At 50.8% G+C, this 11,948-nt stretch overlaps 1 protein-coding gene across 1 annotated transcript; it reads left to right on the top strand.

The window, feature by feature from the left end:
- Positions 1–1,853: 1,853 nt before the first annotated feature.
- Positions 1,854–2,801, top strand: LOC107117528 (olfactory receptor 51I2-like). Its single transcript, XM_015419667.1, has one exon. The coding sequence runs from the start codon at positions 1,854–1,856 to the stop codon at positions 2,799–2,801; it is 948 nt and encodes a 315-aa protein (XP_015275153.1).
- The last annotated feature ends 9,147 nt before the right edge of the window (positions 2,802–11,948 follow it).

The raw sequence follows: 11,948 nt of genomic DNA, 5'->3' as shown, positions 1-11,948 counted from the left end.
CTCCTCCTCCTCCTCCTCCTCCTCCTCCTCTTCTTCTTCTTCTTCTTCTTCTTCTTCTTCTTCTTCTTCTTCTTCTTCTTCTTCTTCTTCTTCTTCTTCTTCTTCTTCTTCTTCTTCTTCTTCTAGCAGTCAATACCTGTATAGTAAGATAAAAGTCCTGCTTTTTGCAATGGAGGTGCCCCTCTTGAGTGCTCTTCTAAGCTGTCTTGCCCCGTGGAAGGTTAAATGCCCTCTAAGCTGGTTTTTCCTAGGAACTGACGGCCCCGTCCCTGGAAAGGAAGGGCTAGAAACAGGCTCGGAGCCTCCCCCTTTGACGCCTGGCATCCAGATTAATTTAATTCACTTTGATTGAACTGCTCCCTTAAAAATGTAAATGCCCCCCCCCCCAACAAAAAAAATCCTGGCTGTGGGCGAAACTATAGTTAGTCCATCAAAGTCAGTCTTGCCTACTCAGACCGGCAGCCGCTCTGCAGGGTCTCAGGCAGAGAGAGGTCTTTCACGTCACCTCCTGCCTGATCTTTTAGTTGGAGATGCCGCCGGGGATTGAGCCTGGGACCTTCTGCATGCCGAGCAGGTCCTCTCCCACTGAGCCACGGCCCCCGCCCTTCACTGAACCACAGTCCAACCTACCCCACAGGGCTGTTGCGGAGGTAAAATTGGAGGGGGAGGCATAGAAGACTCCCCAAGCTCCTTAGAAGAAGGGTGCAACAAAATTTCTGGGCAGACAGACAGAGCCAGGGCACTAGGGGGGAAAAGAGAGAACGCCCATGAGCACACACGGAACGGCCTTCTGCTGAATCAGTTAATCAAGATCAGTGTTGTCTACTCAGGGTCTCAGGCAGAAAAGGGTCTTCCCCATCACCTCCTGCCTGGTCCTTTTCCCTGGAGACGCTGGGGATTGAACCTGGGACCTTCCGCATGCCAAGCGGAGGCTCGACCACTGAGCCACGACAAATCCATATTTCAGGGGGTGCTAAAATGGGTGGGTGGGTGAGCTGAAGCCCATCTGAGATGCAGGAGGACGATCAGGGGTCTGGAGACTGAGCCCTACGAGGAAAGGCTGAGGGCCTTGGGAATGTTTAGTTTGGGGAAGAGGAGATGGGGGGGGGACATGACTGCTCTCTTTAAATATTTGAAAGGCTGTCATTTAGAATCATAGAATGCTAGAGTTGGAAGGGACCTTGCAGGTCATCTAGTCCAACCCCCTGCACTCTGCAGTAGCATAGCCGAAAGAGAGCCCTACAACAGACCCGAAAGATGGCCGTCCAGCCTCCGCTTGAAAACTTCCAGCGAAGGAGCATCCACCACCTCCCGAGGCAGTCTGTTCCACTGCTCAACCACTCTTACAGCTAGGAAGTTTCTCCTGAGATTTAGCCAGTAACGACTCCCTTATTGTGAGAAAGGGAGAAAAATACCTCTTTTTCGACCTGCTCTATCCCATGTATAATCTTATAAACCTCAATCATGTCTCCCCTCAGTTGTCATTTCTCCAAGCTAAAGAGCCCTAAGCGCCTTAACCTTTCCTCATAGAGAAAGGGTTCCGACCCCTTTATCATTTGAGTTGCCCTTTCCTGCACTTTTCCCAAAGCTATAATATCCTTTTTAAGGTGTGGTGACCAGAACTGCACACAGTATTCCAAATGAGGTCGCACCATTGATTTATATAGGGGCATTATGATATTGGCTGATCTGTTTTCAATACCCTTCCTAATAATCCCCAGCATAGCATTGGCCTTTTTTTATTGCAGTCACACACAATAAATAAATAAGTTGTTCAGGGTTGTGCAGGGAGAAGCCAGCCTGGTACCCAGACGCAGTCCTGACGAATGTATCTCTGCGCATGCAGGTGCTGAATGGGGGAACCTCGCGGAAACCAGAGCTTTGCCCCTCCCACTTTCCTCCTCACCGGCATCCCAGGATTGGAGGCCACCAGCCTCTGGCTCTCCGTCCCCTTCTGCCTCTTGTACGCGGTGGCCCTCGTGGGAAACAGCGCCGTCGTCCTCGTGGTCGTGAAGGACCGGAGCCTGCACAAGCCCATGTACTTCTTCCTCTCCATGCTGGCCATCAGCGAGCTGGGCGTGTCCCTCTCCACCCTCCCGACCGTGCTGAACGTCTTCCTCTTCTACGCCAGGGAGATCGGGAGGGACGCCTGCTTCGCCCAGATGTTCTTCATCCACTGCTTCTCCATCATGGACTCGGGAGTCCTCTGGGCCATGGCTCTGGACCGCTTTGTCGCCATCTACAACCCCCTCCAGTACGCCGCCATCCTAACCCACTCCCGGATCGTCCTGATAGGCCTGGGGATTGCCGTGAGGAGCGTCCTCCTCCTCCTCCCTCTGCCCGTCCTCTTGAGACGGCTGCCCTTCTGCCGGTCCAAGGTGCTGGCTCACCCCTACTGTCTGCACCCCAATTTAATCCGGCTCCCCTGCGCCGACACCAGGGTCAACAGCGTCTACGGACTCTTTGTCTTGCTGTCCACTTTTGGGCTTGACGCCTTGTTCATCATCCTCTCCTACACAATGATCGTCAAGACGGTGCTGAGCATTGCCTCCAAGGAAGGGCGGCTCAGGGCTCTCAACACCTGCGTCTCCCACATCTGCGCCGTCGTGGTCTATTACACCCCAATGATGGGCGTGTCGATGGTGTACCGGTTTGGGAGGCACGCTTCTCCCGTGCTGCACGCCCTCATGGCCCACCTCTACCTCCTGGTGCCTCCCGTCCTGAACCCCATCATCTACAGCATCAAGACCAAGGAGATCTTCAAGGCCTTTGAAAGGCTCTTCTTTCCAAAGAAGTTCTGACGTGGAAGGAGTGGAAGGAGGGCAGGATACCTTCCTTGCCCTTCAAGCAATGGCTGCAAGCTGCTGGGCGCGGAGACTCACCATATGATAAGTTATCTCCAAAGCAAAATGAGAGCTAATGATGACAGGTAAAGGTTTCCCCTTGCTCGAAAGCCAGTCGAATCCGACTCTAGGGATGCGGTGCTCGTCTCCTTTCCCAAGCCGAAGAGCCAGCCAGGGCCGGCTCGAGGTGTTTCTGCGCCCGAGGTGAGGCTGCCTTATGGTGCAGATGCCAACCTCCCGGTGGGGCCTGGAGCCCTGGAGCTCTCTGGAGTCAGCCACCCTTTTGCTGCTGCCACCACTGCCTCTCCCCCACCACCAAGGGTGGGGAGGAGGGGGGAGGCACAGCTTGGCACCCCATCCAGGGCCCGGCGCTCTAGGCGAATGCCTAGTTCACCTAGTGGGTAAGCCGGCCCTGGAGCCAGCGCTGTCCAAAGACACCTCCATGTTCATGTGGCCGGCATGACTAAATGCCGAGGTGCATGGAACGCTGTTCCCTTCCCACCAAAGTGGTGCCTACTTGCAATTTCTTGCTTTCGAACTGCTAGGTTGGCAGGAGCTGGGGCCAGAGACGGGAGCTCACTCTGTCATGCGGCACACTCAGGTCTGCAGTTCAGCGTCTTAACCATGTGAGCCACCACAGCCCTGATGATAATGTTAATTGCAGCTAAATGTCTTACAGCATCTCATTGGAAGTCTGCATCAATTCCATCGCTGCAAAAGTGGCACTTGAAGTTATGCGATTTATTCATCCTGGATAAAATTTGGATAAATTTAGAGACACCTCAGGCCAATCCAGTCTCCTAGAGAAATGGCAACTTCTAATGCTCAGGTGCTGGTCTGAGCTCTCAAACGATTGCTTTGTTTTAAGTAAAAGCCACCGGTCTCTTCTCTGCTCACACTGAATGGGTTGTATCTAGTCCTTAGTCTAACACACTGTTCCACTGCTGGTGTAGATCTGTGTTGTTCAACAAACCTCTCAGCCCTGCATTTGAATTTCTAGTTTACTGTATTTAGTTGTTCAAACTCAGTTTTACTGATTATTTGTAACCTTATTATAGTGTTCAATATTTCAATTCTGTATACTTGAATGCTTGTACTCAGTTCTATTGAAAGATTGTAATGTTATATGATTAAATAAAAATATTTAATTAAAAAAACCCATGATAAATCATATCAATAGGATGAGTTTATCCACATGCTGCGGCCCGAGGAGGGATGTTTTGCCACCAGAAAGCCGTTTGTGATTCCTCCTTTACATCCCCATGGCAACCACAATACACAACACAACTTATTAAGAAAACATGTGGCTTGTTGAGTAGTTATAGAGAAGAGGAACAAATCTACTCCAGATTTAGAAGAAACCAATTAAATTCTGCTTCTCGGATTTGGATGTAGGCAGGACTTTTTTTTTTTCTGGGGGACCATGCTGGAACACAGTTCCGGAACCTCTTTGACAAAATTCTTTCTAAAAGGCTTAAAAGTTCATGTGTTTTCTGTATACAGATTGAAAACTTCATTTCCCTCTTGAGAGTTTCGGCACCTCTTTTTTCCAGAAAAAGTGCCCAGAATGTAGATAAGAGGTGTATTGTGTAGTGGGTTGACCACGTGGCTAGGCCCCACTCAGCTCCCATAACATGGTGCACGCTTGACTCTTACACAACAAAGACAAAGACAAACGGCCAGGAGGCCAACTATATACATATCCAGGGGACACCCCTGGATCCCATTGGGAGGTTCGAACTTCCCTCCCCATTTCTATTGGCTCCCCGTTGGAGAGACCAAGATACCAGTTCCCATTGTCCACCCGGGGTCAAGCCCTGGGTACTCGCTGGCCCCTGGTGGCGGCCAGCGGACACAACAAGGTGTAATGAAATCTGACTTTTTGTTTTCTCTTATAATGTTTAAATTATTCTTAAAAAGTAGTTTAAATATAGTTTAAAAGAATTCATTGTGAGATTTTTTACAAGGTTATGGAAATTGTCTTCCTAAAAACAGTTTACGCAATAGTCAAATGTAGACTTGCTCACAACTTTAATGCTACTAGCTTTTTTTCGCTCGTAACGTGGAATTTCTGCTCACAACACTGTGAGGAAACACAACATTAGAGGGAACATCTCACGTGCCCGGGCATCAGGTTGGGGACCCTGGGGAAAAGCTGCACAGGGCATGAATTCCCTCCTCCTCCAGGGCATCTGTTGCACACAGTTTCTGACTGCAAAAAGGGCTATTCTGTCCTATCAAAGGAAGAGATGACCTCTTCTGCCTTTTGTCTTTCAGCTGTGCTGGCTGACAGGGCTGCGTGGACCCTGCTGGGTAGTGGATGATCCTCAAGCTAGGCCACCAGTGGTTATTAGCCACAAGGTACAGATGGAACCCTGCATCTGGAGTGGTGATACTCTGTCTTCTTGGTGCTTGGGGGGGGTCCACAGTGGGAGGGCTTCAAGAGTTCTGGCCCCACTGCTGGTGGACCTCCTGATGGCCCCTGGGTTTTGGCCACTGTGTGACACAGTGTTGGACTGGATGGGCCACTGGCCTGATCTTACGTGGGTTCTCTTATGTTCTTATGTTTGGGGCAGTGATGCTCTGTATTCCTGGTGCTTGGGGGGGCAAGAGTGGGAGGGCTTCTGGAGTTCTGGCCCCACTGGTGGACCTCCTGATGGCCCCAGGTTTTTCTGACCACTGTGTGACACAGGGTGTGGGACTGGATGGGCCATTGGCCTGATCCAACATGGCTTCTCTTGTGTTCTTATGTCTGTGGGTGTGATGCTCTGTATTCTTGGTGCTGGGGGGGGGGCAAGAGTGGGAGGGCTTCTAGAGTTCTGGCCCCACTACTGGACCTTCTGATGGCCCCTGAGTTTTGGCCACTGTGTGACAGAGTGTTGGAGTGGATGGGCCACTGGCCTGATCCAACATGGCTTCTCTTATTTTCTTATGTCTGGGACAGTGATGCTCTGTATTCCTGGTGCTTGGGGGGGCAAGAGTGGGAGGGCTTCTGGAGTTCTGGTTCTGTTGGTGGACCTCCTGATGGCCCCTGGGTTTTGGCCACTGTGTGACACAGCGTGTGGGACTGGATGGGCCATTGGCCTGATCCAGGGATTTTTTTGTAGAAAAAGCCCAGCAGGAACTCATTAGCATAATAGGACACACCCAACAGCAGGAACTCATCAGCATATTAGGCCACACCCCTGACACCACAGCTCATTAGCATATTAGGCCACACCCCATGCCTTCCCTTGGCTTGCCCAGGTGCCCCGTGGCTGCGGGGAGCCCAGACAAGCTGACCCTTGGACAGGCCGGGGAAGGCACAGGGGGGCATATAAATGCCTCCCTGATACTTCCAGCCCCCCCCCGGCCTGCCCACTTCAGAGTCGCCGGGGTGTGTGTGTCGTTCTCCAGGCCTTCCCTCTATAGCCACGCATGCAGAGGTTTTGGCTGTAGTGGGTGTGGCCAACTCTGAAGCCAGCTGGAACGACGTTCCTGTGCGTTCCTGCCCCAAAATACCCCTGGATCCAACATGGCTTCTCTTGTGTTCTTATGGATATGGCTCATCATGCCTACCTGTCCACAGATGCAGCCGTGCACGTCAGAAGGCGGCTGTTGCAAGAGAGACCACTGAAGTACTTGCAGATGCCTGGCAGGAAGGAGCCCGTGAGAGCGTACCCTTGCTCAGGACGCTGCTGGTGGAAAGGCCTGCCTTGTTTAGGGGTGGGGGCGTGGCACAGGGGTAGGACATCTGCTTGGCGTGCAGGAGGTCCCAGGCTCAATCCCCGGCGCCATCACCAGCTGAAAGGACCAGGGCAGGAGGGGATGTGAAAGACTTCCTCTGCCTGAGACCTTGAGGAGCTGCTGCCAGTCTGAAGTGACAATACTGGCTTTGGACCAAGGGTCTGATTCAGTATAAGGTGACTTCCTGTGTTGGGGAGGGGCCGTGCCTCAGTGGCAGAGCCTCTGCTTGGCACGCAGGAGGTCCCAGGTTCAATCCCCGGCGGCATCTCCAGTTAAAAGGACCAGGGCAGGAGGGGATGGGGAAGACTTCCTCTGCCTGAGACCCTGGAGAGCGGCTGCCAGTCAGAGTAGAGGATACCGATCTGGATGGACTAAGGGGAGGGTCTGACTCAGTAGAAGGCCGCTTCGTGTCTTTTGGTGTCCCTTGGGATGCCTGCAGGACCCCCTCCTTGCTCAACTTGTGAAAAGTACGCAAACGGAGAGTGATTTCAGCAAAGCGTACTTTATTCTATCCGGAACAAGACGACTTTGGCCGGCTCGCAGGCCGGCTTATATTCCCCGAGAAACCGCCACCCAAAACACACACCCCCACTTCCCCATAGGTTATTTACAGTGGCCGAGAGTCCCATTGGCTCTTGGCCAGGAACCTAGCCCCCTGATTGGAGCGGGCTAGGATCCGCATAGTCCATTGTCTCTTGGAGCGAAGCTCGACGTTTGTCTCTGACCGCGTGGAGCCTGAGCCAGCCACGCGATCTGGACTGGATACATTACAACTTCCTTCTGCCATTGTGAATAAAATAAGTGGTTATGACCAAAGCACCCTCGCTATTTCCTTGTCTCTTCCCGCAAGGGATCTGACCCAGCAACACCACCCGTGTTTACTAGGGTTCCCGACTCTGGACTGGAACAGCTACGTTTGACTCTAGTAGCACTTTAGAGGCTAACAAGATTTTTTTGGGGGGTGGGTGGGTTATGAAACTTTGAGAGGCAAAGCTCCCTTAATCAAATACCCTCCCAAAGAAGGTGCTACTAGATTCGAATCTTGCTGCTGTACCACTGACCAACATGGCTGACACTTCTGAAACTGGGTTGGGAAATTCCCGGAGATTCAGGGATGGTTTGAGGAGGGGCGGGAGTTCAGTGGGGCACAAGGCCACAGAGTCCACCCTCCAAAGCGGCCATTTTCTCCAAGGGGGACTGATCTCTGTCGGCAGGAGATCAAGTGCCATTCTGGGAGATCTCCAGGCCCCACCCGGAGGCTGGCAACCATCGTGGTTAGCAGAGCTTGGGAAAGAATCCAGCCCCACAGATGCCAAGCGGCTTTCAATGACATTGACTGCAACGACAGGAATTGCCAAAGCAGTCCAACGGCAGAGGAAAGGCCAGGATTGCCGGTGTTTGAACGTCACCACAAAGCAGAAGACACATAAAGCCATTTACAGTTCTATTTACAGATATTTACACAGTCCTTGTAGTCACTCCAAAACAGGCTGTTAGTCCAACAGAGTGCTACGCCAGGCATCAGTAGCCATATAGGTCAGTCAATGAAGAGTACACAGCAGGATATATACAGCAGTCAGCCAATCACAATACAATTGCCGAGTCATAGTGATTCCATACAAAGCTGATGCAATGTACCTGTCATGTGACATATCAAGTGACCATACAGCTGTCAAACTAGATCACTTCAATCTGAGAACTTGATGAGCTGTCATCTTGCTGCCATTCCTGTTCATATGCCAACAAGGATATAAGGATTTACTTGCAAGCAGAGACTGGGGGTGTGGTTGTGAGTTTCCTGCATTGTGCAGGGGGTTGGACTAATGACCCTGGAGCTCCCTTCCAACTCTATGATCCTAAATCACCAGAACAGACAGGAGGAGCACAAGAGAAACTCTCAGTGAACCCTGAACAGCAGGAAGGTCATATTACAGCTCTCCCTAGCGCTCAAATGAACCAAATATACCCCGTAATCATTTACGTTAATAAAATTGCTAGTATAGTGGTGGTAACTTCTTCAACATGCACATCATTTCCCTACTGCTCAGGAAAGTGGGGAGCAGGTAGGGTCCCAGCGGGAGACTGGGGAGGGCGTGGGCGGGGGGGAGGGCTGCCATCAGCAATGGCATCTCACTTCTGGGAATGCCTTTCTAGGAATCACCAGAAACTCTATGGTAAAAGCCACACTTTCTAGCGTCTCCTAGACAGGAATGGCAAAACTTTTGGGTTTTCCGGACACAACGCCAGGTGGGGGGGGGGGGTGATTAAAAAAAAAACCCTTCTCCTGCCAAATAGTAAAAAGCCCAGTATCACCTTTAAGACTCATAAACTTTATTGTACCATAAGCTTGCGAGAAACACAGCTCTCTTCATCAGATGAAGAGAGCTGTGTTTCTTGAAAACTTATGCTACAATAAAGTTTTGTTACTTTTACTCTTAAAGGTGTTACTGGGCTTTTTTACTATTTTGCAGCAACAGACTAACAGGGCTAAACTCCTCTGGGGCCGAATCTGCATTTGCATTTTAAAATAATTTTTGTGCTGCTGTGATGCCGTCTTTCTCTATGCTTGTTTGAATGTTGTTTGGAGAAGATTCTTTTAAAGCAATGTGGAGGTGCAATGACACTGGAGCCACCACAAGAGGGCGATAAACATATGTGGATGTGCAAAAGTATGCTAGCACTCTTGAGGTATGAAAACAACACCAAATGTAGACAGTTTTTTTGAAGACGGATTCAAAAGGCTGGGACGCTGGTGGGAAAGACAAATGCAGATTCTGCATGGGTCTTCTCCTGCCAGCCACCAGAGGGCAGGCAGACAACCACCAACCAGTGTTCCCTCTAAGCTGAGTTAGTGTGAGCTAGCTCACGATTTTTTAGCCTCTGGCTCACACATTTTTGTCTTAGCTCAGGAAGGATGGCTCCAGAGCAAACTAATTTATGCAGTAGCCAAATCCCTCGCTCACAGCTTTAATGTCAGTAGCTCACAAAGTAGAATTTTTGCTCACAACACTCCACAGCTTAGAGGGAACATTGCAACACTGGCCAATTTCCCACAAGTGCTGCTCCGCGCTCGCTCTTCCCTTTTGCCCTGATGGTACGTGTCAATAACACACAAGCTGCTGTGAGGCCGCATTTTGCCCCGCAGCTTCGCCCGATTTTCCCTGTGTCTACTCAATTTTCAAAAAACAAGATTGACGCAAAGCTGTGGTGGCAAAATGCGGCCGCGCAGCAGCTTGTGTGAAATTGACATGTACCATCGAGGCAAAAGGGAAGAGCGAGCACGGAGTGGCGCTTGTGGGAAATCGGTCTAGGATCAAGGAGCAATTTCCTCCAGAACTACCCATGTAAACACATTCATTCATTCATTAGCAGCGTAGAAACACAAATGGGGAAGGTGGATTCGAGTCCAGTAGCGCCATAGAGGCCAACAAGAATTTGGGGCCAGAAGATTTTGGGGCCCAGTTGCATGTCAGAATCGGACCCTTGCCTGGTCATTGGGTCACTATACATGCATGTCTGAGTCTCTGATGTACACAGCTTTGCTTTGCTGAATGTTATCATATTTGCTTATGCCTTCTTCTCGGTCTGTAGCTTCCATTCTCATGTAGCACCTGCTAGCTAGGTTTCAGTCTGTCAGCAAGTATCCTCCTCTGACATTCCTGAGAAGGGGGGATTGAGACCGGCCTGTGTGAACATAGATATCGGTGCTTAGGAACCCTGTGAAGTTGTGCCTCCCCCGTATAGGCTATGGGAGAGTTTCGCTTTTCTCATTTCTCATGGCCTCGGGAGAGTATCACTTGATAAACATTCCCATTGAGTTAATTGAACTGTATTAACCTTTAACTTTACTATGCAATGCTGAGGTATGTATGAGGGCTGGACCAGAGGTCCTGGAGGTTCTGACTTTGAACTATTTGTCAGTTCTGTCAAAGCATTTGACTTGTTTGCAACTTTACTGACTTTCTACAATAAAGCCAAGTAAAGGACTTATTGCGTCTGAGAGTTACTACCCTGTCTGACACTTCCGAAAGGGCGGGCTTCTTGTTGTTCCAGGCCCAGCTGCTGTTCTGTGCTTGTAGATCTGGGGAGCAGCTGGGGGGGGGGGAACATTTAGAAATGCAGTTCCCACTTGGTTTGTGCTGGGAAGTGCAATCTGGATTGACACTGCAAAGGTGGCCACTGGAGTATTGGGGTTGACACTTGAAAGTCTCCTCGCCTCCACCCCGACTTTGTTGTTGTTCAGTCGCACAGTCGAGTCCGACTCTTCGCGACCCCATGGACCAGATCACGCCAGGCCTTCCTGTCTTCTGCCATCCTCTGAAGTTTGCTCAATTTCATGTTCGTTGCATCTATGACACTGTCTAACCATCTCATCCTTTGCCATCCCCGTCTTCTTTGACCTTCAATCTTTCCCAGCATCCGGGTCTTCTTCTCCAGGGAGTGCTCCCTTCTCATTAGGTGGCCAAAGTATTTGAGCTTCATTTTCATTATCTGGCCTTCCAGGGAACAGTCAGGGTTGATTTCTTTCAGGATTGACTGATGTGATCTCCTTGCAGTCCAAGGGACTCTCAAGAGTCTCCTCCAGCACCATAGTTCAAAAGAATCTATTCTTCGGCGCTCGGCCTTCCTTATAGTCCAACTCTCGCAGCCATACATGACTACTGGGAATACCATTGCTTTGACCATGCGGACTTTTGTGGGCAGGGTGATGTCTCTACTTTTTATCATGCTGTTTAGGTTCGGTGGCTCAAGTGGTTAAGACGCTGAACTGCAGGCTGTGGAAGGTCAGTAGTTCAGCAGTTCAAGACCTGGGTGCCGCAAGACGGGGTGAGCTCCCGTCTCTAGGTCCAGCTCCTGCCAACCTAGCAGTTTGAAAGCAAGAAATTGCAAGTAGATAAATAGGGACCACTTCGGTGGGAAGGTAACAGCGTTCCGTGTGCCTTGGTGTTTAGTCATGCCGGCCACACGACCATGGAAACGTCTTCGGACAGCGCTGGCTCTTCGGCTTTGAAACGGAGATGAGCACCGCAACCCTAGAGTCGGATTCGACTGGCTTTCGAGCAAGGGAGCCTTTACCTTTACCTTTTTAGGTTCGGCATCGCTTTCCTCCCAAGGAGCAGGCGTCTTTTAATTTCATGGCTGCAGTCACCGTCTGCGGTGATCTGGGATCCCAGGAACGTGAAGTCTGTCACCACCCCGACTATCAACCTTTAAATCCGATCATACGCAAGAGGTAGGTGTGAGTTCTGTTCTTGCACTACAGCCAGCAAACCAGGCCAACAGTACCCCTGCAGAAAAGGTGCCTCTCCCCTGGTCCCCAAAGCCAGGGCCCCCGGGGAACCCCCCCCCCCGTTCACTGCAGGCGGAAAGGCTCCCGTG

Source organism: Gekko japonicus, unplaced genomic scaffold (assembly GCF_001447785.1).
Source record: "Gekko japonicus isolate JY-2015 unplaced genomic scaffold, Gekko_japonicus_V1.1 scaffold1347, whole genome shotgun sequence".
NCBI classification, from domain to species: Eukaryota; Metazoa; Chordata; class Lepidosauria; order Squamata; family Gekkonidae; genus Gekko; species Gekko japonicus.
This window is presented reverse-complemented; position numbering and strand designations above follow the sequence as displayed.